Source organism: Aphelocoma coerulescens, chromosome 27 (genome assembly GCF_041296385.1).
Source record: "Aphelocoma coerulescens isolate FSJ_1873_10779 chromosome 27, UR_Acoe_1.0, whole genome shotgun sequence".
In the NCBI taxonomy this organism is placed as follows: Eukaryota; Metazoa; Chordata; class Aves; order Passeriformes; family Corvidae; genus Aphelocoma; species Aphelocoma coerulescens.
Genome location: NC_091040.1, coordinates 5,157,453 through 5,185,271, shown reverse-complemented (window position 1 = coordinate 5,185,271; position 27,819 = coordinate 5,157,453). Strand labels below are relative to the sequence as shown.

At 62.8% G+C, this 27,819-nt stretch overlaps 4 protein-coding genes across 4 annotated transcripts; 3 read left to right on the top strand and 1 right to left on the bottom strand.

Moving 5' to 3' along the window:
• Nucleotides 1–1,376: 1,376 nt before the first annotated feature.
• Nucleotides 1,377–8,739, top strand: KIF18B (kinesin family member 18B). The gene is given in 13 exon segments (XM_068996200.1): nt 1,377–1,517; nt 1,917–2,067; nt 2,586–2,609; nt 2,612–2,941; nt 4,004–4,158; nt 4,625–4,729; nt 4,989–5,099; nt 5,722–5,919; nt 6,028–6,204; nt 6,568–6,695; nt 6,940–7,062; nt 7,189–7,379; nt 8,105–8,739. Coding segments are annotated over 13 exon segments (2,469 nt in total).
• A 934-nt stretch (nt 8,740–9,673) lies between these two features.
• Nucleotides 9,674–10,918, top strand: FAM187A (family with sequence similarity 187 member A). The gene has a single exon (XM_068996199.1). The coding sequence runs from the start codon at nt 9,674–9,676 to the stop codon at nt 10,916–10,918; it is 1,245 nt and encodes a 414-aa protein (XP_068852300.1).
• Nucleotides 10,919–16,021: 5,103 nt separating this feature from the next.
• On the top strand, nt 16,022–21,209 carry GFAP (glial fibrillary acidic protein). The gene is made up of 11 exons (XM_068996193.1): nt 16,022–16,488; nt 16,972–17,032; nt 17,463–17,558; nt 17,626–17,787; nt 18,082–18,207; nt 18,402–18,622; nt 18,813–18,856; nt 19,515–19,600; nt 19,899–19,936; nt 20,096–20,229; nt 21,100–21,209. The coding sequence occupies exons 1-11, from the start codon at nt 16,022–16,024 to the stop codon at nt 21,207–21,209; spliced, it is 1,545 nt and encodes a 514-aa protein (XP_068852294.1).
• Nucleotides 21,210–23,898: 2,689 nt separating this feature from the next.
• On the bottom strand, nt 23,899–27,730 carry CCDC103 (coiled-coil domain containing 103). The gene is made up of 3 exons (XM_068996353.1): nt 27,232–27,730; nt 25,967–26,099; nt 23,899–24,478 (listed from the first exon to the last, which is right to left on the bottom strand). The coding sequence occupies exons 1-3, from the start codon at nt 27,366–27,368 to the stop codon at nt 23,906–23,908; spliced, it is 843 nt and encodes a 280-aa protein (XP_068852454.1). The 5' UTR covers nt 27,369–27,730; the 3' UTR covers nt 23,899–23,905.
• Between the last annotated feature and the right edge of the window lie 89 nt (nt 27,731–27,819).

The window sequence follows — 27,819 nt, the reverse complement described above, 5'->3', positions numbered from 1 at the left end:
ACAGCCTTGCCACTGTGAGGGGAGGGGCACGGTCAGGCCACACAGAGCCACCGGGACCCTCGGGCACACACGCCCGCCACCGCTGCCTCGGCACGGGCAGGACTTGGCCCAATTAGAGGTGACAGCGGGTGCCCGGGGCCAGCGGCCGCCTCCGGAGTGGCTGTGGTGGGATCAGAGAGTGAGAGCCCTGGGGACACGGAGTGGCCTTGGGGACAGGGCGGGGCTGGGTGTCCTCCTGGCTGTGTGTGTGTGGTATGTGTGTCCCCAGGAATGTGTGTCCATGTCCCCAGGTGGGTGTGTGCGCGTGTGAGTGTGTGTGTCCCCTCAGAGGGGAATGTGTGCGTGTCCCAAGTGTGTCCCCCCGGGGGAGTGTGCCCCCAGGTCTGTATGTGTGTTGCCCCGGGTGTTTGTGTGTGTTCCCAGGGATGTGTCTGTGTCCCAGGGCTGTGTGTCTCTCAGGTGTGGGTGTGTTCCAGGTGTGTGTTCCAGGTGTGTGTTCCAGGTGTGTGTGTCTGTGTCCCACGTATGTGTCTGTGTCACAGGGATGTGCGTGCCCCCAGTGAGTGTGTTCCAGGTGGGTGTGTGTGTGTTCCAGGTATGTGCTCCCTGCCCCAGCTCTGTGTGTGTGTCCCAAGCCTCGGCGGATCCCGGCGCTGCTCCCCAGCATCGCTCCCAGCTGGAGGCGGCGGCGAGGCCGGGCTGGATCGCAGCCCCGAGCAGAAGGTCCCCGAGAACCGAAGCCCCGCCCGGGGACCCTCCCGGACCCTCCGGGACCCTCCGGGACCCCCCAAGCCCCCTCGCCGCCGGGGCTCGGAGCTGCTGCTGCTGCCCCGGCAGGGGGCGCAGGCGGCGGCGAGACTGCAGCTCCCATGGTGCATCGCGCGGGGCTCTGGACTACAACCCCCATGAGGCACCACGCGAAACGCAGCCAATGGGAGTCGGAGGCGGTGCGGGGCCAATCAGGGGGCAGGGCGGGGCCTCGCGGGCAATTTAAAGGCGGCGCGGCGGCGGGAACCCCCCTGGAGCGGAGCGAGGCGGGCCCGGGGCCGGGGCCGGGGCACGGGGCGGGTGCAGGGCCCTGTGCGAGGGGTTTTGGGGCCCCAAAGAAGGTGCAGGGACAGTGAGGAGGCCGTGGCTTAAGGGGGCGTCAGATCGTGAGGGGCTGAGCGGGCAAGAGGGGACAGTGTTACCGCTGTGGCGTAAATAGTTACAGGAGCGATTTGGAGCCGAGGAGCCTCTCCCCGCGGATCGCCCTGGGGGAGGCCGGTGACCAGGGGACCCTCAGGGTTCTCCGGTGGCACCAGGGCTCTGCAATCCCTTCCTCACTGACACGGACAGTGAGTCAAGCCCACCCTCAGCACGTTCACAAAGGTGACATGAAGCTGAGCGGTGCAGGTGGCATCCGGGGGGACCTGGACAAGCTTGAGAAGTGGGACCAAGAGAACACGATGAAGTTCAATAAAGCCAAGTGCAAGGGGCTGCACCTGCACAGGGACAGCCCCAGGCACCAGCACAGAGTGGGAGAAGAGCAGGGAGCAGCCCTGCAGAGAAGGACTTGGGGGTTCCGGTGGAGGAAAAGCTGCACCTGAGCCAACAGCGAGCGCTGGCAACACCAAACGCCGAACGCATCCTGGGCTGCAGCAAAAGAGGAGTGGCCAGAGGGGTGAGAGAGAGAGGGCTGCCCCTCCACTCTGGGGAGCTGCAACGAGATCATCTTTTCGGGTCCCGTCCAACCCCAACCCTTCGGTGACCCTGTGGTTCCACGAGAATGAATCGTTGGGGGTGCCGTTGGTCCCGGGACAGTTCCGTGGCCGCCAGCGGCACGAGCGACAACGTTCCGGGGCTGCCGGGCACCGGCGGGTTCCTGAGCGCGAGTGACACCGGCCGGGCTGTCCCGCGGCCGCCGCTCCCGGCAGCTCCGGCCGCCGCTCTCCGCACGGAGGCGATTGCAAAGCCCCTTCTCGGTGAACGTGGCCGTGCCTCGTCCCTGGCACACGGCACACGTCTCCTGGCACTGCCGAGCCCACGCGTGGGTGGTGCCGTCCCCGCTGGGGACGCGGTCGCTGGGTCAGTTCGGCTGGGCTGGGGAGGGGCCGGGGGGCGGAATGGGGACACGGGGGTCTGCAGGGAAGGGAAGCCGGGAGGGGGAGGGGGCTCTGAGTGGACCAAAGGGGTGATGGGGTTGTGAGAGGGGCTCTGAGGGCCAAAAGGGGGGGAGGCTGAGTGGGCTCGAAGGAGGATGTTGGGAACCCTTGGGGAGGCTGTGGGAGGGGCCTGTGTCCCAAAGGGACTTAGGGTCTTTGGGGAGACTGTGGGGACCCAGTGGAGCATGGAGGGGTTTGTAGGGCCGTTGGGTATCCAAGGTCACCCGAAGGGGGGGCAAGGTTTTGGGAGAGGCTGTGGGAGCCTGAAGGAGGTTCGGGCTCATGAGGGGCTCCAAAGGGGCACCGGGCGGGGTTGGCACAGGGAGGGGAGTGGACGCAGAGCCCGGGGGAATATGGAGGGGGGGGGGGCTCTGAGATGTTACTCAACCTGGGGATCTCTCTCCCCCACTGCACCCTCCAGCTGAACCTATTCCCCCCCAGACCGCATGAGGACCCAAATCCTTGGATCAGCAGCCCCATGCCCCAGGTCCCTGTTGGGGCGCAGACCCCGCTGCCCCAGGAGGGCTCCGTGGCTGTGGTGCTGCGTGTGCGGCCCCCCAGCCCCCGGGAGCGAGCAGCACCCCCCGTCCTGCAGGTCCTGAACCAGAATGTGGTGCTGCTCAGCCCCGAGGAGCCCGGCAGCGCCGGCGGCACCGCCCACAGCCCCGACCGCCGCCGCAGGAACCTCCAATTTGTGTTCGACCACGTTTTTGACGAGGGGGCCACGCAGGAGGAGGTGTTCCAGCACACCACGCTCCCTCTGCTGGACACCCTCCTCGCTGGCTACAACTGCTCCGGTAAGTCCTGGCACACACCTCTGATCCTTGCAGGAGCTCCTGCCCCATCCGTTCCCAAGCTGAGTGGGCTCAGCAGAGCCCTGGATTTAATTTGGAAGCCCCCATGCATCTTTGGGAATGGGGTGACATAACAGCAACCCAAAACCACACAGCCTGAAGCTTGTTGGTTCCAGCAGTGCTGGGCCCTCTGGGAGATGGAGTGGAGAGGGTGGATGTGGGGTTGGGGTAGAGGTGAGGCTGGGCAGGAGCTGTCCAGGCATTTCGAGGGACAAGGACCACTCGCTCTTGTCTGTCCTGGGTCAGGAAAGATGGGAAGAAATGTGGTGGATGCATGAGGAAAGAGCCCCTTGGCTTTGCCATCCCTTCCCACCCTGAATGGCTCCGTAGAGCCAGGTGTGACCGGGCCTGGCCAGCTCCCACAGCCCCTCGCTGCTGCTGCAGCCCCCAGAACCGTTCCCAGCTGTTGGCAGCCGTTGGATGTCACGGGCACAGCCTGGGAGGAGCCCAGGGCTCTCCAGGCTCATCCTGTGCCAGGTGCTCGGACCAGGGGATGCTGTTCTAGTTCTCGGTGGTTCCTGAGAGCCACTGAAGGGCTGCCCCTGTCCCCAGGCCCCAGCACTGAGTGCTGCCCATGGGAGAAAGGCTGAGGCTCCAGATCAGTGTGTCCCACCCTGATGTGGAGGCTTCAAAGGAGGTGTTGGAAGATGGGGTAAAATAGAGGAATGACAAGGTCTGGAAGCAGAAATGCCTCGTGGGGAGAGCTGGGGGAAGCAGGGCTGTCAGCTTGTCCCAGGGCAGGGTCAGAGGTGATGTGAGCATGGGAGCAGTGCTCATCTGGGGACTTGTTCTGTCCCTGCACTAGAGAGGCTGAAAGCAGGGAGGAAAATTACCCTGAGGAGCAGTGGGGAAGGTCATGAGTTTTACCTCGTGTCTTGTCTGTGTGGGAAGCTCCTCTGCTCTGCCCTGCTCTGCTCTGCTCTCCTCTCCAGCCAGGACCCAACTTTCTGCTGCAACAGGTGAGGAATTATAGATCATTTCACCACCCACCCCTTCTCCTTCCAGTGTTTGCCTATGGTGCTTCAGGAGTCGGGAAGACCCACACCATGGTGGGCTCCAAGACCAGCCCCGGCATCGTGTACCTGGCCATGGTGGAGCTGTACAAAAGGCTCGAGGCCATGAAGGACAAGAGCTGGGAGGTCCTCGTCTCCTACCAGCAGGTTTGCTGTGGCCCAGCGTGTCCCCTCCTGCCTCAGGGTCCCCAGGGAAGAGATTTGGGGTTGATCCAGAGCCTGTAGTGCCACACTCAGGGTACCTGCAGTGTCCTCATCTGTGTGCGGGGTCTGCAGGGCAGCCTGACTGGAAGCAGGATCCCCCACCCAGTGGAGTGAACTGGTGCTGCTGGTTTCTGCCAGCTGGAGAGGGGGGCTTTTCTCTCCCTTGCCATGCTCCACCAAGCACTGAGGGCTTCCTGGCTGGAAAGGCTGGAGAGGAGCGGGGTTGGGGGAACTGCCCACCAAAACTCTGGGAGCTGTCCCTGCCTTCCGAGCCCCATCAGCTGCTCCCAGGGGAATGGGGTCCGGAGGTGGGGTCAGGGGGGACCTCCAGTTGTGCCAGATCCTGCAGAGGTACCCAGCTCTCTGTCAGAAAACCAAACCTCAGCCTGACCTCGATTTCCCGCTCCAGGTGTACAAAGAGCGTGTGTATGACCTGCTGGAGCCCCGGGGCCCGCTGAACGTCTGGGAGGAGCCGGGGAAAGGAGCCGTGACACAGGGTCTCTCCTTCCACCAGGTCTGGGCACAAACAGGGCACAAGGGCTGGGACAGACTCATCTGCACCAGTGCTGAGAAGAGCTGGGAGTCCTGGGGACAGGGGGGTGTGGAGGTCCCAGGTGCCTCCTGGCTCCTGGCTGGCACAGACGTGGCCTCGAGCTGCCACGGGCCCGCAGAGCTGCCGGGTGCCTCGGCCCCAGTGCCCGGGGCTGCTCGGCCTCGGGGTGTCCGGCTGCTGTGTCCAGCTGCTGATCCGGCCCCTGCCCGTTCTCCCCCAGCCCACGTCACCAGAGCAGCTCCTGGACATGCTGGCCAAGGGCAACAAAAACCGGGCCCAGCGTCACACCAAGGCCAGCGCCACCTCGTCCCGCTCCCACGCCATCTTCCAGGTGAGGGCTGCTGCTTCTGGGATCGCTGCCATTGCTGCTGGAAACGGGGCTGGGAAACTGCCAGGACCAGCATCCCAGGGCTGTCCCCCTGAGCACTGAGCTGGGAATTTCGCTCCCCAGGGGCTCTGTCCATGTGCTCTCTGGTTTCTCGGTGCAAAGCTGCCAGTGGATTTCAATTCCAGCCAGGCCCTTGCCTGAATTCGCAGGGCTGTCACGGCTGCCTGGGCAGACGGAGGTTCTGGCTGTCACTTCAGCCTGAGCCTGGTGCCTCGGCCCTGGCTGCTTGCAGGGGAGGAGCTCAGGTGTCTGGATGCTTTTCCAGTCCCTCTGGACCTGACCAGCCTCACCCCTCTCTGTCATCGAGCATGGGAGATGCTGATTGTTCCCATAGCTGTCCCTTCCTGCCAGATCCCTTCCCTGGCTCTGCTCCTCGTGTCATCACCAGGTGTTTGGCTCGTCCTAACGACATGCCAGGTTCCTCTCCTGCTCCTGCCTCATCTCCCCACAGGAATCACTGTCCCTTCCCCTGGAAACACAGAGCCCTGTCCCTGCTGGGGGACAGCCCTGTCCCCGCTCCAGCAGCTGTGTGGAGCCACAGCTTCAGCCCCCTCTGTCCTCGCAGATCCAGGTGAAGCAGTGGGACCCTGCTGGCGGCCCCGCCGGGGATCTGCGCGTGGCCAAGCTGAGCTTCATCGACCTGGCGGGCTCGGAGCGAGTCTGGGACCCTGCGGGCCGAGGAGAGGGGCTGTGGGAGGGCACCAGCATCAACCGCTCTCTGCTGGCCCTCAAAACCGTCCTCCATGCGCTGGCTGGAGCCAAGGTGAGGCTGCTCCCGGCCGGGCCCCGCCGGGCTCTGGCTCTCCGGGACGGGTCCGGGAGGGTCTCCCCGGGACCCGGAGCTGAGCGGAGCCTCGGTGTCCCGGCACAGGGCGGGCAGAGCCACGTGCCGTTCCGGGACAGCAAACTGACCCGCCTGCTGAAGGACTCGCTGGGCGGCAGCTGCCGCAGCACCGTGATCGCGGCCGTGAGCCCCGCGGCGCCCGCCGGCCCCGACACCTGCAGCACGCTGCGCTTCTCCAGCCAGGCCCGGCACATCCTGCTGCCGGTGAGCACCGGGAGGGGCTCGGGAGCTGCTGGGTGGGGGGCAGGAGGGTGCGTGGTGGGGTGCATTGGTGGGTGCCTCCCGTATCCTGCGGGAATCTCCCAGCCCGGGGGTGCCGCCGCGGGCAGGAGCAGCCGATGGAGCTGCAGCAGCGTGTGCCCACGCTGCTGCTAAAGCTGCTCAGCCCAGCGGCCCGCGGGGCTTTAGCCCATGGCAGCAGGTCCCTGAGCACAGGTCTTGTCCCCTGCAGTCAACCGGGGCTCCCGAGGGCCCTGGAGCCTGGAGAAGGCTGAGGAGCTGCCCTTCTCCAGCCCCAGAGATGAGCCCGTGCTGCCCCATTGTGTTTTAACCTCTGCCTCATCGCAGGCCCTGCAGCTGCAGCGCACTGGGATGTCGCCCTGCAGCCCCAGAGCAGCCTCCCTGCCTGATCTGCAGTTCCAGGCCAGGACACCAAGTCTGCTTCTGCAGGAGCTGTCTGGGCACCTGGAACAGAGGTGAGTGTCTTTGTGCCCTCCCCACATCCTGCTGCCTCTCCTCATCCTGGCCAGACTGGGTTGTCCATGGTCTGGACAGATGTGGGACCAGGGCTGTACCTGGAGATGCTGGCCTGCCCCGTGGGTCCCTTGTCACCCACAGGTGCACATACCTTGCATCTCAGGCTCTCCAGGAAGGGATTTAGAGCTTGGGAATGTCCCATCTTCCAAATTTAACTCTCTTACCCCAAAACTCTACTCACAGCCTCTGCCCTGATGAAATGACTGCGAAGACAGAGGAGGTGGAGGTCCTGGCACTGGAGGAGTCCGTAGGGCCGGAGGAGTCCGTAGGGCCGGAGGAGTCCGTAGGGCCGGAGGAGTCTGTAGGGTCAGAGGACTCCATCAGGCCGGAGGAGTCCGTAGGGCCGGAGGAGTCCGTAGGGTCAGAGGACTCTATCGGGCTGGAGGAGTCCGTAGGGCCGGAGGTGTCCATAGGGCCAGAGGAGTCTGTAAGACCGGAGGAGTCCGTAGGGCCGGAGGAGTCTGTAGGGTCAGAGGACTCCATCGGGCTGGAGGAGCCCATAGGACCGGAGGAGTCTGTAGGGCTGGAGGAGTCCGTAGGACCGGAGGAAGCTGCAGCTCCCAGCAGCCCTGCAGAGCCCAGCGAGGCCGCTCCAGCCCCGGGAACGCAACTGAGCTGTGCCGGTGAGGATTTGGGATGGGGACATTGGGGACTGGCCCCTCTTCTGGGTCTCGGTGGGTGCTGGAGGAGCTGGCGGTGGGACACAGCTCCCGGCTGCGGTGGGCACAGGGCAGAGGAACGGGCGTGTCCCCAGGTGTCACCAAACGGGTCGTGCCCGGCGTGGCTCCGGCCTCACTGTGCAGAGCGATCTGAGCTGGGCAGCACCTCGGGCAGGAGCCGGGAGCGGCCCTGGGCTCCGGGGAGCTCAGCTCGTGTGTGCGAGGCAGCTCCCACGGGAGGGATCTCCCTGCCCCAGGAGCCCAGAGCAGCAGTTCTGAGCCGCGTTTCTCCCGTCTCCGTTACTCCTCCCTGCTTCCCCTGCCCAAGCCAGCCGCGGTGGAGCCTCGCAGCCGGCAGCCGGCTCTGAGCAGGGCTGAGCTCTTCCTCCTCATCCTCCGTGCCACGGCGCGATCCTGGGAGCGGAGCTGTGGCTCTGCAGCCCCCGTTTGCCGGGGATAGAGCACGCACTGCCCCGGGGCACCGGCCGTGGGACCAGCCCGGCGCCTGCGCCGGTTCTTTTCCTCTGGGTTGGATGCGCTTTGATGGAACAGCCGCTGGCAAAGGGCTGCTGCGGGGCTGGGAGAGCAGATCTGCACTGAGCTGGGGGGCACAGGGGGTGCTCCGGGGGTTGGGGGTGTCCGGGAGCTGCAAACAGGGAGGTGACTCTGTTTCTTCTCTGCTCCTTTAGCCGAGGCCCCTGTCACCATGCCCGATCCCCCCGTGCCCAGCGCCGACCCGGAATGCTCCCAGGAGCTCTCTGCGTGCTCCAGCCCCAGGACGATGTCTCCCGGGCCGGTTAAGAGAGTGCTCGAGTCGAGCAGGGATTCCCAGTCAGAAAATTTCCGCAGCTCCCGAACACGGAGGAAGCGCCAGCGGAGACCTGGGAAGGCAGCAGAGACTCCCCGGGCAGCGCAGAGCCCCGTGCAGAGCCCCGCTGTGTCCCCGGGGCCCCGTAGTGTCAGCCCCCAGCCCTCCCCGCCGGCGGGCACCCAAAGCCCTGGTACCCCGGCGCCAGCGGCCGCACGGACCCCCAGCCCCGTCCCCGGGCCGGCTCCAGAGCTGCTTCCCCCGAGCGCTGAGCAGCAGCAGCCAGAGCCCGGGGCAGTCCTCCCGCATCCACTGCCCGGCGCCCCTCCCAGCGTTCTAACTCCAAACGCCTTCAGCTCCTCTCTCTCCCGTTCTTCCTGCAGCCTCCCGAGCATCCCCCCCTGGCCTGCAGTGCCCCTCTGCCCATGGTTCCAGCTGCGTCCCCGCGTTTGTGCCCCCGCTGTTGGCTCAGTCCTGTTTGTTTGTTTGCAGGTTATGGGTGGGTTTAGGAGATAAGTTGTTGTGTTTTTAATAAATTGTTCTGTTCCAAATCCAAGGGCCAACACGAGGCTGTTCCCTCCTGCCTGCCCCTCGTGTGGGGAGCCTGGAAAAGGCTCTTGCTCTGGGGTTGGGGCCCATCCCCCTTCTCCATCATCCCAGGGCGTGTGGGTGCCTCTGCACCCTTTGCTATGGGGGGTCTGGGCCCTCTGCTCAGTGTTCCAGAGCGCAGGTGAGGGGGCACGTGGCCATGGCCATCCATGCCAACACCCCAGGCATGTGAGCTGTCCCACTGTGTCTCTGTCACTGCAGTGTGATCATGGCCCTGCTGCTGCACATCCACATTTCTAGTTCTTGTTTGTTCCTCGTGCTGTGGTTGTGTCCAGGCACTCAGAGAGGGGATCCAGAAACCACGTGGGGTGTGAGAGGTTTCACCACAGCCACACACACCACTGGTGGGGCTTGAGTCAAGGAACATCAGGCTGCACTGGCTGGCCTGGTCTCCTCCCCATGAGGAAGCAGCAGCACAAGCATCGCCACTTTGGAACCCACCCCCCAAGCCTTTCCATGTAGAACCCCTCCCAGCAGATGGGCCAGCCCATGTTCGAAGATTCTCTTGCCCTCTCTAACAGGCCCCAGTCATCAAGGCACAGCTCACTGCCCCAAAAGCCAATACCCTCCTGACGGCACCAGCCATGAAGATGGTGATCTGCACTAGAGATTCTCTCTAAGTTCCCATCCAACTCAAACCACGATGAGATGTTGGGGGTTCCACTGTTCCCAGCTCAGCTCCATTGTTGCCAGGGCCATGGGTGACAATGCTCCAGAGCTGCTGGGGACAGGCGGGTTCCAGAATGGGTGACAGAGGCTGGGCTGTTTCAGGGCAGGATGCTCCCAGCAGATCCCTGGTTGGGCTGAGTGAGTTCTGCTGGACCAGAGACCACCCGGAGCAATGGGGACAAGGTTGCTGGGAGCTGCCATTCTCCTCTCCCTGGTGGCTGTTCTCCAGGCCTTTGCCATTGAGAAGAAAGGGGATATGTTCAAGAAGATGGCGTGTCCCGCCTTCCTGATGTTCGAGAATGCCGCATACTTGGCGGACATGACCTTTGAGCTGCCCTGCAGGTGCAAGCCCGAGGAGGCCTCCTCTGTTGTCTGGTATTTCCAGAAGAACTTGCACAGCCATGAAACCACGGTGCTGACGGACTTCAACGGCACCGTGGTTGTGGACTCGAGCCACGTCCGCGCGGGCAGCGACCTCCTGAAGCGCTTCAGCATCCGCATGTTCAGTCTGCTCGTGTTCCGAGCCCAGGTGAGGGACTCGGGGCATTACCTGTGCGGTACCAAGGAAGGGCTCTTCTTCTATGGCTACGACGTGGACGTGCAGCCCACCAGGCAGATCACAGTGGCTTTTCTGGACAATGACCAGCACGTGCAAAAGGACTACACAGAGAAGGAATTCACTCTCTTCACCACCTTCTGGGACTGGACCAGCTGTGACCGCTGCGGGGTGCGGGGTGAGCAGCGGCGGATCGGGCTCTGCTACGTGCAGAGTGCCCAGCTGAACCCCCGGTACCGCACAGCGCTGCCCAACGTCACCTCCTGCGGCTCCAGGGCTGTGCCCGCACGCTTCCGGCGCCTCATCCACCTCCGGAGCCCTGAGGTGGCCATCCGGAGCTGCCTGGCCCCTTGCCCAGAGAAGGAAGTCCCTGAGGAGGGTGTGCAGTCCATCTCCAACATCGTGTACAAGCTGGGCAAGAAGCCCCAGCTGCCCCGTGTCCCCATCCAGTACCACAGGCAGCCCTCCCAGAGTGACCTGGTCATCACATGCCCGGGAGCGCGGCCTGAGCACGCCGTGGCCTGGGACAAGGGCTCCGTCCGGCTCTACCGCTCCCACTACCTCGTGGGGGTCAGGAAGCACATGAGGGTCTTCATCGACCACGGGAACCACCTGCACCTCCAGCGAGTGAGCAGGAGGGACAGAGCCACCTACTTCTGCTGGCGGGAGGGCGAGCTGGTGGCCGGCTTTCAGCTCAGCGTCACCTTCCAGCCCCGGCGCCAGCGGAGCCCCACTGACCCCGAGTCAATCTTCGTCATGAGGGCTGTGGGCATCAGCTTTGCCATCATCACCGGCATCTTCTTCCTCATCCACGTGAGTCGCTGCTGCTGTCAGGTGTTCAGGAAACCAGCCAGGTTATAGCAGCTCTCCCCCAGGACACTCGGACACCTTGGATCACCCTCACATTGGGAATTTCCAGTGTGAAGTTTTCATATATTTTGGTTTCAACATATTTTTCAACGTTTGGTTTCGGCTTTTTGAAGGGAAGAGAACATTTTTTCAAATTAATCTGGCAATTTTCTTCAGAAATGTCTCTGCTTTTGAGGTGTTTTTTAACTCACCCAACTCAGCATAGAATTAGGAGTCGATGTTTGTGCCTGACAGAGTTATCTTGCACGTCTCCCAAAGGTGATGGCATCCCTGCAGGGTCCCAGCAGGGAGCAGGATGTGCCCTCCAGGCTCATCTCCTTTGTTTGAGGGTGTGACTTGAGGATTTCAGCATTCCCAGGAGAAATCCTGCTGTCCAGGAGGGCACTGTGGGTCCCATCGATGCTCCGGCACTTGAACCATGTCGATGATGGTGAGCCAAACACCTGGAGATGATGGTGAGAAGCAAAGTCAGGAAGGGAGGCAGGAATGGACAGAGCTATGGAAAACAATCTGCATCTCCCACACTCAGAGATGGAGCAGGGTACAGCTGGTTGGGTCCTTGAAGGGCAACAAACCCACCCAAAGCCACAGCATGAGCCAGGATGGGCTCACACACAGAGGCAGCTCCAGGCCTGACTCTCCCTGTGGACTTTGCCACTGAACTCAGCCCCCAGACAGAGCCTGACAGTGTCCCCAGGGAGGCACCAGCTTGGCTGTGGATGCCAAGCCCAGGGCTGGTGCAGGCCAAGAGGGACACAGGCACCAAGACTCACCTGGCAGCACTGCTCCATATCTTCCCCTCTGAATCCCTAAAAATCTCCCAGTAGAATCAAACGTGCTTCCCCCACTGTCCTGTAATCACCTCAGCCCCACCAGGAGCAACCCCTGCATGGACTGGAGCTGCCACAGAGGTGCTGGAAGCTGAGGACTGCTCCTGTATCCTCCCCAGCCTGTGGTTCGCTTGTTGGGAGGCAGAGCTGGCAGTGGGAAGGGCAGATTTCCAGCAAAGCTCAGGGATTCGTGCAGGCAGGAATCCAGGACCCACCAACGAGCCCAGCTGGGAGCTGGCTGGAAAAGCATCCAGACACCTGAGCTCCTCCCCTGCAAGCAGCCAGGGCCGAGGCACCAGGCTTGGGCTGAAGTGACAGCCAGAGCCTCCGTCTGCCCAGGCAGCCGTGACAGCCCTGCGAATTCAGGCAAGGGCCTGGCTGGAATTGAAATCCACTGGCAGCTTTGCACCGAGAAACCAGAGAGCACATGGACAGAGCCCCTGGGGAGCGAAATTCCCAGCTCAGTGCTCAGGGGGACAGCCCTGGGATGCTGGTCCTGGCAGCTTCCCAGCCCCGTTTCCAGCAGCAATGGCAGCGATCCCAGAAGCAGCAGCCCTCACCTGGAAGATGGCGTGGGAGCGGGACGAGGTGGCGCTGGCCTTGGTGTGACGCTGGGCCCGGTTTTTGTTGCCCTTGGCCAGCATGTCCAGGAGCTGCTCTGGTGACGTGGGCTGGGGGAGAACGGGCAGGGGCCGGATCAGCAGCTGGACCCAGCAGCCGGACACCCCGAAGCCGAGCAGCCCCGGGCACTGGGGCCGAGGCACCCGGCAGCTCTGCGGGCCCGTGGCAGCTCGAGGCCACGTCTGTGCCAGCCAGGAGCCAGGAGGCACCTGGGACCTCCACACCGCCCTGTCCCCAGGACTCCCAGCTCTTCTCAGCACTGCTGGAGGCACAGAACAGTTTCAGGCTGTGTGTTTTGGGGTTGCTGTTGTGTTTCCCCATTCCTGCAGCTGCTTGGGATGGGGTCACGGAGCTGCCGGAGGACACGGCTCCAGATCCAATGGCCTGGGTCCTCATGCAGTCCTTGAGGTGGGGGTGGGTTCAGCTGGAGGGTGCAGTGGCAGAGAGAGATCCCCAGGCTGGGAGAGGCCTCAGAGACCCCCCTGGGCTCTGCTTCCCCCCCTCCCTGTGCCAACCCCGGCCAGTGCCCCCTTAGAACCCCCCGTGAGCCTGAACCTCCTTCAGGCTCCCACAGCCTCCCCTACAACACTCTCCCTTTTCTGCCCTCTCACAACCTGACACCCCCTTAAACCACAGCTTCCCCAATTATTCTGCACCCCCTTTCGGCCCCCAAAACCCTCTTACAGCTCGCCTTTGGGCTCCCACAGGAGCTCCCATGTGGGGAGCCAGGGTTCAGGAGCAGCTCCCAGCGGAGCTGGCCTGGAAAAGGCTCTTGCTCTGGGGTTGGGCTCCATTGTGGCTTCCCCACATCTCCATCATCCCTGGGTCCTGTGGGTGCCTCTGCACCGTCTTCTGGGCACCCTGCTCAGCGTCCCAGAGTGCAGGCGAGGGGTGGGGGAGCCACCTGCCCCCCTGGGACCTGGCACTGTACAGTGATAGGGGAGAGGTTTTGTTCAGTCTTTCCTCCCTGCTCCAACCCCATCACTGCCCCCCTTGTGACACCCCCACCCTGGGACAGAGACCTCCAAGCACCCGACCCAGGCACCAGTGTTCCCACCCCCCCTGTGGCCCCCTTTGCTGCCGAGCCAGGGCACCTCTGGCACTGCCACCTCTGGTTCCCTGCACCAGCTCCTCACAGCCACCCTCGGTGGTGACCACGAGTGGCAGGAGCAGGGCCGGGACCGGGACAGCTCCGGGTGTGCTGCTGTCCCACGGGGCCGGGGTCACCGGCTCTTCCTGGCTCCTTCCCTGCCCGGCAGCAGCTGATCTCACCTTTGTCTCCTTGAGCCTGGGAGCTTCCAATTAAAACTCCCAGCCCGCTCCCAGTTCGTCTCATTAAGGGGGGGCCGGGGAAGAGGAGGAGGAGGAGGGGGAGAGCCCAGCTCTGCCTCCCGCCGCTGCCGGCAGTGGCAGCTTCCCCCGCTTTGATCCCGCTGCGTGGGAGCCGGGACAGAATCAATCCCCGGGGAGCAGCGGGTGCCCCCCCAGGACCCCAAAGCTCCCCAGCCCCCGCTCTGTCCCCCCTGCACCCCGCTGTGAGGGAGGGAGGTTCCCTGTCACCAGAGCTGTCACACAGCTCGTGTCTCCAGGGATGCCACCGCTCTGGCTGGGGACACAGGAGTCCCGAGGGGATGTGTAGGTGCCCCAAACCTGGAATTTCTGTGGGCACAACCCCTGTCGCTGGTGACACCAGCACAGGACAGCCGGGGGGACACGGGGCTGGCTGGGGGCAGGGAGCTTCTGGGGATTAAAGAAGGACGTGGCAGCTGCCCCAGTCCCACCAGTCCCACCAGTATGGTCCCCATGGCTCTGGGTCTCCCCAGATTGCACCCACAGGGACACAGCCGTTGCCACAGCCCTCCCCACTGGCCACTGTTGGTGGCTCAGTGATGGTGGCCGTGGTCCCGCGGGGTGTCCCCGTCCTACGGCAGGCAGGAGCCTTTCCCGGCCATCGGCTGCCATCTACTGCCAGCGGCGAGGCCAGTGCCCATCCCTGCTCCCGTCCCTGTCCCTGCAGCAGAGCCCCAGGGACCCCCCTGCCTCCCAGCTTCACCCCAGCTGCCTCTCGGGGCGCCCACCCTGGTGCCACCACGTGTCGCTCGATGTCCCCATGTCCCCAGAACACCCCCATCCCCTCCCCGGGCCGTGCCCAAGACCCATCCATGCCCCAGTTTGTGGCCTTTATGCTGTGACTGGGAGGGACAGGGCTGGCGGTGGCCCCGTGCCCGCCTCTGGATCAAACCCCCGGTGCTTCCCGGCAGTGCCGTGCCCTGGCACAAAGGTCTCTCACGGCTGTGCCACGGCTCTGGCTCTGCACAAAGCCCCTTTCAGCTGCTGTGGAAAGCCCCTGGCACCCAGTCCTGGCCACCACCGCCCCCTGCCATGTGCCACCAGGGGCAAAAGGCCCCCCCAAACTCAGTGCATGTGTGGCCAGTGACCCGGCCATGCACACTCAGCTGTGTAGGACAAACACCTACGCGGATTTGGGATGGGGACCGGGGCTCCAGGGCCACCAGCCAGTGCTTCCACAGACCCCTTGGGAAGGGAAGGGCTTAGGAGGTTCCAGCCACTTAATTAACAGCCAGCCTTAATTAGTAGCCTGCCTTCATGGCCAGGCTGGGGTGACGGGCTCTGGGGGCTGGTTCTGAGCTGTTCATGCCAGAGCTCATGCTGGGGGGATACACGCTGTCTGTGTGTCTGTGCATGCTCTGTGTGTCCGTACACACTTTGTGTGTGTCTGTGCACTCTGTGTGTGTCTGTGCACGCTGTCTGTGTGTCTGTGCACTGTGTGTGTGTCTGTGCAGTGTGTGTCTGTGCACGCTCTGTCTGTGTGTCTGTGCACTCTGTGTGCATCCGTACATGCTGTGTGTCTGTGCACGCTCTGTGTGTCTGTGCACGCTCTGCCTGTGTGTCTGTGCACACTGTCTGTGTGTCTGTACACACTATGTGTGTGTCTGTGCACACTATGTGTGTCCGTACATGCTGTCTGTGTGTCTGTGCACGCTCTCTGTGTGTCTGTGCACGCTCTGTGTGTACACCCGTGTGCAAGGGAGGCACCTGTGTGTGTGCACTGCATGTGGGGTGTGTGTGCACAGGGCAGGGAGGGCTGGGTGCGTGTGGGCATGGCCAGAGACGTGTGTGCATCCCTGCAGGTGTGTGCGTGCTCGAGCGGGGGTGTGGGCATCCCTCCTGTAGAGCCCTCTGTGCGTCTGTCTCTATGACCTACACGTGTGCGGATCTCTCTGTGCAGATCTCTCTACAGGTGTGCAGATCTCTACGTGCAGGTCTCACAAATATTCTGTGTGCAGATCTCTCACCCAGCATCCCCAGTGCCCCACGGCATCGCACCCAGCCTCGCACGCAGCCCCCACCCACGGGGTGCCCGTGGCCACCGCTCTGTCCCCGGCCTGGCGCGTTCCCCAAACCCCGCAGTGCCCGGTGCGGGGGCCAGCGGTGGGCAGGGGCTGTGCCGCGGTGCCCGGGCTGGGCGCCAGGGCACAGCCACCCCGCCGGGCGCCACAGCCTGGCGCCGTGCCGGCCCGCTGGCTCCTGGCTGGGGGCCAGCTCCGGGCAGCCGGCGGGACGGGGGCTCCCGGGCTCCATAAAAACCCCCGGCCGGGCACACCGCGCCCATCCCTGCGGCATGGAGAGCCGGCGCCTGTCCTCCTACGGCCGCCGCTTCGGCCCCTCCATCCCCGTGTACCGGGTGCTCGCCGCCAGCCCCCCGGGCCGGCTCCGGGCACCCCGCAGCACCCAGCTGAGTCCCCGCGTGGGTCCCCGCCTGGGCTCGGGCAAGATGGACTTCTCGCTGGCCGCGGCGCTCAACTCGGAGTTCAGGGAGACGCGCACCAACGAGAAGGTGGAGATGATGGAGCTCAACGACCGCTTCGCCAGCTACATCGAGAAGGTGCGGCTGCTGGAGCAGCAGAACAAGGTGCTGGTGGTGGAGCTGAACCAGGCGCGGGACCAGGAGCCCTCGCGCACGGCCGACATCTACCAGGAGGAGCTGCGGGACCTGCGGCGCCGCGTGGAGCAGTTGGCCACCGCCAAGGCCCGGCTGGAGATGGAGAGAGACAACCTGGTCGAGGACCTCGGCAGCCTCCAGCAGAAGTAAGGCACTGTCCGGCTTGGGGTAGCCCTGGGGACCAGGGTGGCCCACTTGGGATGGGGTCAGGGTGACTACCAGGACCAAGGTAGCCACTAGAACTAAAGTGGCAGCAGAGACCAGGATGGACACCAGGATGGTGATCAGGATCTTTCTGGTGATGGGAGCCATGGTGGTGACAAGGACCAGGGTGACCCTTGGGACCAGGATGGAGACCAGGGTGTACCCAGGGGTCACAGTGGCTACTGAGACAGGAACAGGGTAGCCCTGGGGACCAGGGACAGGTGTGCACCAGGATTGTGATGGGAGTATGGGTGACCCCTGGGAACAGCGTGGGATGGTGAGGGGTGTGCAGGGTGGGCACACAAGCTGACCTGGGTTTGGGGGGGTGCTGGTGCTGTGGGGCTGTGTCAGCCCAGGGGCGTCTGCCCGTGGGCTGTGCCCAGCCGTGATGCCAGATGTGTAACTGTGCCTCTGCTCTGGCACAGGCTGCAGGATGAGGTGACCCTGAGGCTGGAGGCCGAGAGCAACCTGGCTGCCTACAGGCAGGTGAGGGCAGGGGCCAGATCCTGCATCCCCCAACCTGCACCCCAGGGGCTCAGCTCCCAGCTTGGCCTCCCTGGGGAATGGGCAGGGATGGGGTAGGGATGGCCAGGGATGTAGCAGGGACAGGAAGGGATGGACAGGGATGTAGCAGAGATGGGCAGGAGCAGGAACTGAGGGACCTGCATGTGTTACAATGGGCAGGTATGGGACAAGAATGGAGCAGGGATGAATGGGGAGGGCATGGATGGAGAGATATGGAGCAGGGATGGGCAGGAATGGCAGGAGCAGGCAGTGAGGGACTGGGATATGCTATGACGGGCAGAGAGAGGCAGGGCTGGGTGGGAGCGGGAGGGAATGGACATGACTGGGCAGCTCAGGACAGAGCAGACTCGGTGGCCAGCTGGGACAGTCCCTCCTGTCCCCCCACGGACAGGACGTGGACAATGCTGCTTTGGCTCGCCTGGACCTGGAGCGGCGCGTGGGGACCCTGCAGGACGAGATCGCCTTCCTCCGCAAGGTCCACGAGGAGGTAACCCTGCTCTGGGGCTGGGGGTCCCGGGGTTCAGGGGGCTGCCCTGACCTCCCTGTCCTCACAGGAACTGCGGGAGCTGCAGGAGCAGCTGGCCCGGCAGCGGGTGCACGTTGAGGTGGACACGAGCAAGCCGGACCTGACGGCCGCCCTGCGCGACATCCGCAGCCAGTACGAGGCCATGGCCGCCAGCAACGTCCAGGAGACCGAGGAGTGGTACAAGTCCAAGGTACAGTGGGAGCTGCTTGCCCCACGGATGGGTGGCCTGGCTGCCCCCTCCCAGCGTGTCACCATCTCGGGGCCGGGGTTGATCACCCAGGGGTTGGGTGGTTCTCCTCGGTGGTGTGCGGGGTTTGGGAGCTCTGCTGTCCCCACTTGTGCCAGGCATGTTTCTCCTTGCCACGTGTTCCTGGGGCCATGTCCTTGCTGTAGAGCAGAGCAGGGCTGTGTTCCCACACTGTGTGCCACGGGAACAGATCCCTGCCCTGTGGTCCCACCCCATGGCACACATCCCCTGTCCCAGTTCGCGGATCTGACGGATGCGGCCGCCCGGCACGCTGAAGCCTTGAGGCTGGCAAAGCAGGAGGCCAACGAGTACCGGCGCCAGCTCCAGGCCCTCACCTGTGACCTGGAGGCTCTGCGGGGCTCGGTAGGTGACAGCTGTGGGGTGCAAGAGAGCGGACACGGCCTCAGGGAGCTGCCACCCTCAGGGGGTTCCCTGGCGGGACCACCACCCAATGCCAGGGGTCCCCAAGGGTGGGAGATGGATGGGCACTGGGGAGAGCCCCCAGCTCCCGGGAGGAGGTGGCCATGGAGGGTGTCACGGCTCCCTGTGGCCCCCAGAACGAGTCCCTGGAGAGGCAGCTGCGGGAGCTGGAGGAGCGCTACGCCCTGGAGACGGCCGGCTACCAGGACACGGTGGTGCGGCTGGAGGAGGACATCCGCAGCCTCAAGGAGGAGATGGCCCAGCACCTGCAGGACTACCAGGACCTGCTCAACGTCAAGCTGGCCCTCGACATCGAGATTGCCACGTACCGCAAGCTGCTGGAGGGCGAGGAGAGCAGGTGACGGCTCCATCCTGCCCCTCACCCCAACCCAGCCATGCCCCAAACCAAGCCCAAGTCCTCGTGGTCCCTCTGGGGTGTCCGGCTGGGTTGGGGACCATCCTCCAGCCCTGCTGCCACAGCCTCAGGCAGGTGGAGCTGGGGGGCAGCAGGACCTCGTGCTCTTCCCAATGCTCCCGGTGCCCCACAGGATCACCATCCCTGTGCAGAGCTTCTCCAACCTGCAGATCCGAGGTGAGGCTGTGCCCACGCGTGGGAACGGGGAGCAGGATGGTGGCACAAACAGGGGTGGCTTCTGGGGGCTCTGTGGCAGGAGATGCCACCTTGGCCACCCCTGCCCCATTCAGAGGGATCAGGAGGTTTTTCTCTGAATCTCAGGGAACCAGGGCTCCTGGATTCTCCCAGGGTGGGGGGAGGAGGGTGCCATGGCCATGTCCCCAAGGCTGAACATGTCCCCAAGGCCAATATTGTCCCCAAGACTGATCTCATCATCATGTCCTCAATGACAACCAAATCCCCAAGGCCAACTGTGTTCCTCAGTGACAACTGTGTCCCCAAGGACAACCCTGTCCCCAAGCTCAATCACATCCCAAAGCCACCTGTCCCCATGGTCAACAACATCTCCAAAGCCAGAAATGTCCCCAACTGTCCCCACAGCTCAGCTGTGTCCCCAGGACTCATCAGATCCCACAGCCTGCCACATCCCCAAGGCCAACCATGTCCCTGAGGCCAATCCTGTCCCTGAGGCCGGTTGTATCCCAGGGTTTCTGTCTCTCATGGGTCAGGGGTTTCCAGCCCAATCCATGTCCTTTGGGCTTCTCCTCTTGAGTGTGGCTGGAAGGGCCATACCCTGGGCAGGGCGTCACTGCCTTGTCCTGCCCATGTCCCCCAGAGACCAGCCTGGACACCAAATCCGTGTCAGAAGCCCACGTGAAGAGGAGCATCGTGGTCAAAACTGTGGAGACCAGAGATGGAGAGGTGGGAAATCCTCATTTGTGTCACCCACGCTCCATCCCCACCTCCCCACAGGGTGTCCCCAAGGGACTTGCACATGGGGCCACCATCCCCGAGCCCCACGAGCAGCCCAGGCAGTGATCCCTGAGAGCACGGCATGATCCGGCTCTGGGTCATGGTGGAGCTGAGGTTGACAGCTCACAGCGAAACTCGTCCCGTCCTTATCCCTGTCCTTGTCCCCAAGCTCGTTCAGAGCCCAGGCAGGCTCAGCCGGTGGCAGAGCCCGATCCCGGGCTGACAGTCCCTCTGCCTCCACCCCCAGGTGCTGAAGGAGTCCAAGCAGGAGCACAAGGAGGTGCCGTAGGGCGGGGGAGCCGCGGCAGCCGCAGCCCCGCAGGTCCCGCCCGCTGCCGCGCGGGAGCCCCGGGCCGGGCACGGGGCAGGGAGGGACCGGGGCCGCTTCGGCGGGGGCACCTCCCTGCCGTGCACCCCTCGCCTCTCCCACCTGACCGTGCCCAGAGCCCGGTGGCACCCCGGGAGGGGCTGGCAGCCAGCAGAGCACCCGTCGGAGCGGGCAGCACCCGGGGGAGTCCAGCGGGTCCGGGCGGAGCCGAGCTCCCCGCCGGGACGCTGCCGCATTCCCACGGCACGGGGTGAGCCGCTCCTGCCGCATCCTGGGTCTCCAGGGAGGGAGTCTGTCCTGTTTCGATCTCCGTGCACCGTCAGACAACACGATGGTGCCAAGAGCATCTCCCTGCATCCACCCTCTGGTCTGGGAGACCTCCCCGGATCTCCCCTGTGCACCCAGTCCCTGAGCATCCTTGGGTGGGGGGGATGCAGGGTGCGAGGTACCGGCTGGAGAGGGACATTTCCCTGTCACCAAGCACTGTGTGAGCTCAGCTGGGAGGCAGGGGGAGGAGGAAGAGGAGCATGGAGAGGCAGGGGTGGAGGAAGAGGAGGGATTGTGGAGAAGCAGGATGCTCTTGGGATGGTGTCAAGGGGTGACAAAATGAGGATCAGGAGGGGTTCCTGAGGGTGCTGGGGTGTTTGGGGTGGGTTGTGGGGCTACACAGTGGCCTCAAGGGCTTCTCCTGGCACAGAGCCATGGGGCTGTCCTGATCCCACTGGGTGATTGTCACCAAGGTATCCCCAACACTGGTGGGGAAAAAACAGACCTGAGTGGCTCGTGGTGAGGGTGACCCACGGCCCTGTGGCTGGGAAGTCCCATGCAGGTGAAAATGGACAGGAGAGGGGTGCAGAGGTGGAGGAGGAAGATGTTGGGGCCCCTGTGAGGGTTTCACAGCACGAGGTGCCACCTTCAACCCAGGAGTGACAGGGGAGTCTCGTCACTTGGGGGTCACACTGGGAGCCAGGGGCTCTGGGGACTGGGGCTGCCCCAGCCACAGTCCCTGCCCTGTACAGAGCCTGAGCCCACCCTCTCCATGGGCAGTCAGGATGGGATTGGAAGAAATCCCTTGTCCCTGGGCTGCATGTGGCCCTGTCCCCCACTCGTCCTCCCCCAGACCAGCACACGCCCCCAGGGCCGTTGCCCAGCCCGGTGCTCGCCCGCAGCCCCGTCCCCACCTTCGCCTCAGCCACTGACCACGAGCAGGACCCGCCTGATGCCACCTGACATAGGAACAATGACCCAGCAGCACTTCCCGTGCCCTGCCAGCCTTTGGGATGAGCACACAGCTGCCCTTGGGTGCCATCCCCTCGTCCCCTCTGTCCCCTCACCCCCTGGGTCAGGCGCTGAGCAGCTTTGCTCCGACTCCAGAAACAGCACCCAGTCCCACAGCTGCCATTCCCAGGGCAGGAGGTGTTATGGGAGCCCTGGGTGGTGCCCAGGGCGGGAATGCAGGGGGATGGTGCTGGGCTGGGACCCCAGGAGCAGCCTCCCTTGCTACTGAATTAATGCACTAACGCCGCCACAGCTCGGGATGAGAATAAAGCTAATGAACACACTGAGTTTCCATGGTCGTGCCTGCATCCACCTCTCCACAGCCAGCGCCGTGGGATTTGGGGATTTTGGGCAGTGGGGACCTCTGGGAGCCCAAACCAATCCTAATGTTGCAGGGGGACAGGGGGATGTGCTCAGGGCTGAGCCCCGGGGCATGGATACACTCCAGGGGCCAACACCCACGAGGGACTGAACGGTGAGGAGAGGTGCAGGGATAACCCCCCACAGCCGGCAGTGGGGTGGGAGAGAGCCCCTTCCCGGGATGGGAACCAGGGATCTGCTCGGGGTTCTTCACCCTCAAACCCAGCTCCTTCCCCGCACAATCCCAGGCTGCAGCTCCTGGGATTGGCTGCAGCTGTTGGGGCTGAGGGTGGATTTGGGGTCCTGCACATCACTGACACGGTTCAAGTGCCAGAGCATCGCTGGGACCCTCAGCGCCCTCCTGGACAGAGGGATTTTTGTTGAAATCCTCAAGCCACAGTCTCAGAAAAAGGAGATGAGCCTGGAGGGCAGATCCTGCCCCGTGCTGAGGATGAAGTGCCACCAAAACCCTGCAGAGATGTCACCACCTTTGGGGGATGTTTGAGACAACCTTGTCAGGGACAGACATCGACTCCCAAATCTGTGCTGAGTCGGGCGAGTTAAAAACACCCTGAAAGCAGCCATTTCTGAAGAAAATCACCAGATTAATTTGAAAAATATTTTTTCCTTCAAAAGTAAAAAAAAAATACTTAAAAATTTAAAGGTTTGCTCCAGCTGAGGAGCTCAAAAGGAACACTGAAGGGTTTGGGACACACAGTTCTCAACAAGGAAAACAAGGCAAGAAAGGGTGAGAAAAGCAAGTATTAATTGGATCAAAATAGTTTGGTGGATGTTTTTAGCAGCCTCTTAGAAAAACAGCTAATAAATCACTGGTGCGGATGAAGAACTCTACAGAGTTTGGCCAGAACATCTTGCACCAGTTCCAAGTTTTCTTTTGAAAAGGACTTTATTGAGCTTTAACCCCCACTGCCAAGCAGCAGCAGAGCCAGGAACTAATCCTGGTGCTGTGAAATCCCACCTGGAGCAAACCCTGGCTGTGTCAAACCCTGCCTGTCCCTTCTGAGCTGTGCCAGCACAGCGAGTTTCCCACATCAGTCCTTGCTGTCCCACTCCTGCCCCGAGGGGAGGCAGAGCGGGGACTTGGCAGTGTTTGGCTGCTGGTGGCCAGAACATCAGGAATTTCTAGTGGGAGGATGGTCCGGGGTGTCTGAGTGCCCCGTGGGGAGGATGCTCCAGCCTGGATGGGTTCCTGAGCACCTGCCAGCAGCGGCCAGCGTGGGCAAGGATGATGATGATGATGATGCTCATGTTTGCTCCCTGTGGACCCTGCCTGGATGCCGAAGCTCATGTTTGCTCTCCACAGACCCTGACTGAGTGCCCACATGGGCAAGGATGATGATGATGAAGGTGATGATGATGATACCTGTGTTTGCTCCCTGCCTGGATGCCCACATGGGTGAGGATGAAGATGATGATGAGGATGAAGATGATGATGATGAAGCTCATCACAGACCCTGCCTGGCCCCTCAGCTCAGCTCTTGGCAGCTCAGGTCACACCATGACCCGGCTGACCTGGAAAGGGTCCCGGTGGCCCTCACGGCCCCATCCTGTCACCATTCAATCTCTGCTCTAATGCATTTCTCCCAAGTTTTCCCACCAAGCCCCAGGGATTTTGCCTTTCCCAAGAGATGGGGATGCAGCAGGCTGCTCCCAGCCCTGACATCCTCACACTGAGCTTTGGACCACTCAAGCAACGTGCCTGTTCCCACCAGAGCTGTGACTGTTGTGCCAGGGCTGTTCTGGCATCAAAATCCTCCATCCCGACTTTGAGTAACTCCAGGATCTTCTTTTGTTGAATTCTCCAGCCCTCAGCTGCCCTCAGTGTGCAAAGGCAGGAGGAATGGCAGCACAGCAGAGTGCAGGGACACACATGTCCCCTCAAGTGGTGCCCCAAAGCCCAGTATTCCCATGCCAGGCCTTGGAGCTGAACCTGGATGCTGCCATCAGGTGCCTGGTGGTTTCTCCAGGGCAGGTGGGAGTAGGTGGTTCCAGTCTGCTGGGGTGACTCTGCTGTTTGCTGCACGGGGTTTGGGAAAAAAATGGACCTGACAGTTGTCACTGTCATCGATTACATCTCCTAAATCCCCTCAGTGACCATGGATAGGGGTGGAAGAGGGAAGGGACTATCTGGGTTTGGTTTCTCCTTCAAAACTGCCACCCAATGTTTTCTTTCCCTCGGTTTTCTCCTTATCCTAGAGACTCTCCCGTACCCATCCGTGAGGACACCCTGCTCAGAGATCACAGCACCACAGCTTGGGAGCTAAATTTTATTTGTGCAGAACTTGTGCTCTGGGTGATGCCAAAGGCAAGCTCTGAGTTTCTTCTGAGCCTCTTTTACCCTGTTTCTGCTCAATCCTGGTGCTCCTGCTCCCGCAGCTGACCTGGTAACACTTCATCAGCTCCACCACTGTCCTCTCCTCCTCGGTTTCCTTTTCCAAGTGGGTCTCCACGGGATGGGCTTTTACCCCTGCCTCATAGCTGGCCGGGCTGCCTGGCTGGCCAGCAGCCTGACAATCCCTGCTCTGCAGCTTCCTGAACAAATCCCAGCTGCTCTCCTTCTCCGGCTGGCTCAGGAGAGCCACGTTCAGCCCGAAGCGCTTGGTGCCCACCAGGCTCTGTAGGATCTGAAGGATGGCAGCTCTGTCTCCAGGACGGATGTTCTCTGCCAGCACTGTGAGGAATTCCCCCAGGAGGCCAAAGCCCACATCAGCCTGGAAGATCCTGCCCAAGGCCTCCCCTCCAAGCTCCAGCAAAAACTGGTATTTCTCTGTCCCACTTTTCAAGCATCTGCGCCAATCTCTGTGAAATTCCGCGGCGGTTGCGGGCAGCTGATCCAGCTCCTGAAGGAGAAAGGAGTCACTCAGTTCCTTTTGGTTTTTCCCTCTTGAAGACTTTGATCCCCTCCCCCTGATCAGCCCATGGACAGCCAAGATGTTTTTACCAGGGGCTTGGGCAGCACAAGGAGCTGCTGAGGGGGAAAACAGGAAGACAAGGAAATACCAGGTGCCTTGAGCCCTGAGAAACCAGGGAACTCCAGGGGGAAAAGGGAAGCGTGGATGAGATGTGACACCCACTGTCAACACAGATGGCCGTGGAGTGCCCCAACCCCAACCAGAGTCAGACCCTCTGCCCAGCCTGGATCCACCAGCACTGCCTGGGAAGGGATCTCGTGGAGATCGGGGCAGGGCAGGGAACACTCTGAGCACTGAGAGACAAACCCGGGCAGTGGCAGAGGAAAGGTGGGAGATGCAAACCCCAGAAAATGTGCAGATGCCCTGTACCTGTCTGGTACCACCTGGCTGGTGGGGCTGTGGCAGAGCAGAGGCTGAGAGCTGAGCTCCAAGTGGCATTCCCAGATAAAGGAAATCCCATTTTATACCAGCTCTAATTAACTGCTGAGCCCATCCCTGCTGGGTCACTGATGCACAAGCTGAAGGAGGAGGCAAATGTGCAGCTTTTCTACAGCCAGGGAACAAGGCAAAGGGACATCAGCTGGGGCTGAGCACAGCAGGAAAAGCTCTGGAGATCTGAGCCTGGTGCTGATGGGACTGGGAGCAGGATTTGCCTGGGGAGAGCATTGCTCAGTCCAAGGAAACACAATGCTACCCAGGAGACTTGCAAAAGATCCTATAATAAACACAGGCCAATGAATTCCAACATCATAAACAGTCCATGGGATTGTTTATAAGGCAATCCATGAAACTGCATTATCATGGGAAACATCCACGGGAAACATCCGGTGACCAGGACACTCCAGTGTGGACAGAGCCCACAGCGGGGCAGGACTGAGGTGACTCCAATCACAAATGACCCGGACAGAAAATGTCCTGTCCTTGTTTCCCACCACTGAGGGACTCAGTGAGCTCGTCAGGCAGCAGGATTAACCCAGCCCAGCCCTTTTCCATGATCACTAAACCCTGGGCAAAGCACCAGCTGTGCTCAGGGAATCTCTGCAGCCAGAGGCTGTTCCACGGAGGATCCTGGTGCACAGCCCTGGCCCTGGGTCCTGGGCTGCAGCTGCTGGGAGCTGCTCCCAGCCAGGAGGGATGGCTCCCCCAGGCTGTTCCTGGCCACCATGGGAGGCACTGGGAGCTCTGGGTCCAGGGTGTGCAGCCAGGCCTCTATTCCCACAGGGATGGAGCAGACTCTTCCTGAAGGGGCCCAGCCTGACCCTGTGCTGATCCAAACGCTGATATTCCAGGGGCCCAGGAGGGCTGGTTCACCCCCAGAGTGAGTCCTGAGTAACTCTTGCATTCCAATTAACACCCAGATGATTCCCGAGTCATTTCCAGTTGTGGACGAGGCCCTGGCAGCCTCTCCCTCCTCACCTGTGGGATCTCCACAGCACAGGCGGGCGCTGCCTCGGCCGGGGCTGCACAGGGATTCCACAGCACATTCCTCCTCTGTCCCAGCCTGTCCTTCTTCTCCAGAGGCTTCAGGTGTGAGGCCAGCACAATCTCCCTACAGGGAACAGGGACAGGAGGGACACGTGGCAAGAGAAAACATTTTGGGGCTTCAAGCTGCTTCTCTGAGGCAATTTCTGGCTTTGGGCTGTATGGATCATCCCGAGGGGCTGGACAGGCTGCTGGAGCAGGCCCTTACCAACACAAGGATAAACCAGCCTAAAATCCCTCAGGGATCCCATTACAGGCACTGGCAAGATGTCTGGGGGAGAAGCCACTTGGAAGTGTTTTCCTGCCTCTCAGGGATCGGGTGGCATGGCTGAGTGAGACAGATGTGAATCCATGAATGGAATTTGATCTGGTCCCAGAATGTCTCCGAAGTGTGGTCAAAGTCCTGGATCTGCCTATGGATCCTGGATGTCAATGGACAGGAAGTCTCCAGATGGATCTATAGGGGATCCAGGGCTTGAGTGGGCATTTGGCGTCCCAGACAGATCTGTAGATGGACCCTGGGCTTTGGTGAACACTGGGAGTCCCCAGATGGATCCATAGGGAATCCAGGAGTTTGGAGGGCACTGGGAGTGCCTGGCACTGCCCCCGTGGAGCAGCCCTGCCATCCCAACCTGCTCACAAACCCCTGGACAGAGCAGTGACAGGACTGGGAGCAGGAACGGGCTGGGAAGGGCACAGGGACACGGCACCCTCCGCTTCTGCACTCCCAGCATGGCCTGGGGGGTGTGGGGAGAGACGGGGGCTGGGGGTGGGAATGGGGAGAGGTGACAGTGTCCTGGAGAAGGGACAGTGTTCTGGGGAGGGGACAGTACCATTCCACTGCTGGCCACAGCCGGGCCACCACAGGGACCGGCCACAGAGCAGGGACAGATCTCAGCCCCCACGGGGCCACCTGAGGAGTTTTGGGACAAATCTCAACCACGGCCGAGCGTCCGCGCCTGCGGGCTCTGTCCTCGGAGCCGGGGCTGTCCCGGGCATCCCGAGGCCGTTCCAGGGATCCCGGAGCTGCTGCCCCTCGAGTCCCCCATGATCAGTGCTCGGGCCATCAGCTCCAGCCCCTGCCGGGGCAGCTCCGAGCTCAGACCCCGAGGGGTTCCGGAGCCCCAAACGAGTTCCCGGCTCCTCCCGAGCCCGGGCGGCCCCGCCGGCCCCCTCGGGCCGGTCCCCGAGCCCCGGACCTGAACTGGCCGTAGTCGGGGACGCCCTGGCGCACCGCCCGCAGCTTGGCCTCGCCCTCCCGCTGCCGCCGCTCGTCCTCCGCCAGCGCCGCCCGCAGCTCCCGCTCCAGCGCCGCGAGCGCTGCGGCCGGATCCATCCCCGGGGCGCGGGACCCCTCCTGTCGGGACAGCCCTGCCGGGGATGGCTTCGAGGACCCCACTTCTGTCACAACAGCGCTGCCAGGACCGGCCCAACAACCCCGATCTTATCGTGACAGTCCTGCCTTGCAGACTCCCGCTGTGACAGCCTAAAGGCCGCGCACGTGGACGGCAACTGGGAACCTCTGCCCTATCGCGAAGCCCCGTCAGGCCCTGACACACCGCCGGCCCCGGAGCTCCTAGCTCTGTCGCGACAGCCCCGCTGGGTGACGAGCAGCTCCGCCCCCAGGGCCGCTCTCTCTATCGCGACAGTCCCGACCCCGCCACGGCCGCGCTCCCGCTGCCGGAGCGCCGGGGCCGCGCGAAGGCCCCGGGCTGCCCCAGCCGCGCCTGACGGCCCCGCCTGCCCGGCCCTGCAGCCCCGCGCTGACCCGCCCGGCCCGCGGCCGC

Excerpts from the sequence above, each read along its gene's own strand:
- FAM187A (XM_068996199.1), top strand. The coding sequence starts at position 9,674 with ATGGGGACAAGGTTGCTGGGAGCTGCCATTCTCCTCTCCCTGGTGGCT.
- GFAP (XM_068996193.1), top strand. The coding sequence starts at position 16,022 with ATGGAGAGCCGGCGCCTGTCCTCCTACGGCCGCCGCTTCGGCCCCTCC. Across the intron at positions 18,208-18,401 it reads TGGAGGCTCTGCGGGGCTCG|AACGAGTCCCTGGAGAGGCA; the intron begins GTAGGTGACAGC and ends TGTGGCCCCCAG. Across the intron at positions 20,230-21,099 it reads CCGCATTCCCACGGCACGGG|ACCAGCACACGCCCCCAGGG; the intron begins GTGAGCCGCTCC and ends GTCCTCCCCCAG.
- CCDC103 (XM_068996353.1), bottom strand. The coding sequence starts at position 27,368 with ATGGATCCGGCCGCAGCGCTCGCGGCGCTGGAGCGGGAGCTGCGGGCG. Across the intron at positions 26,100-27,231 it reads CCCGACTACGGCCAGTTCAG|GGAGATTGTGCTGGCCTCAC; the intron begins GTCCGGGGCTCG and ends TGTTCCCTGTAG. Across the intron at positions 24,479-25,966 it reads GTGCTGTGGAGATCCCACAG|GAGCTGGATCAGCTGCCCGC; the intron begins GTGAGGAGGGAG and ends TTTCTCCTTCAG.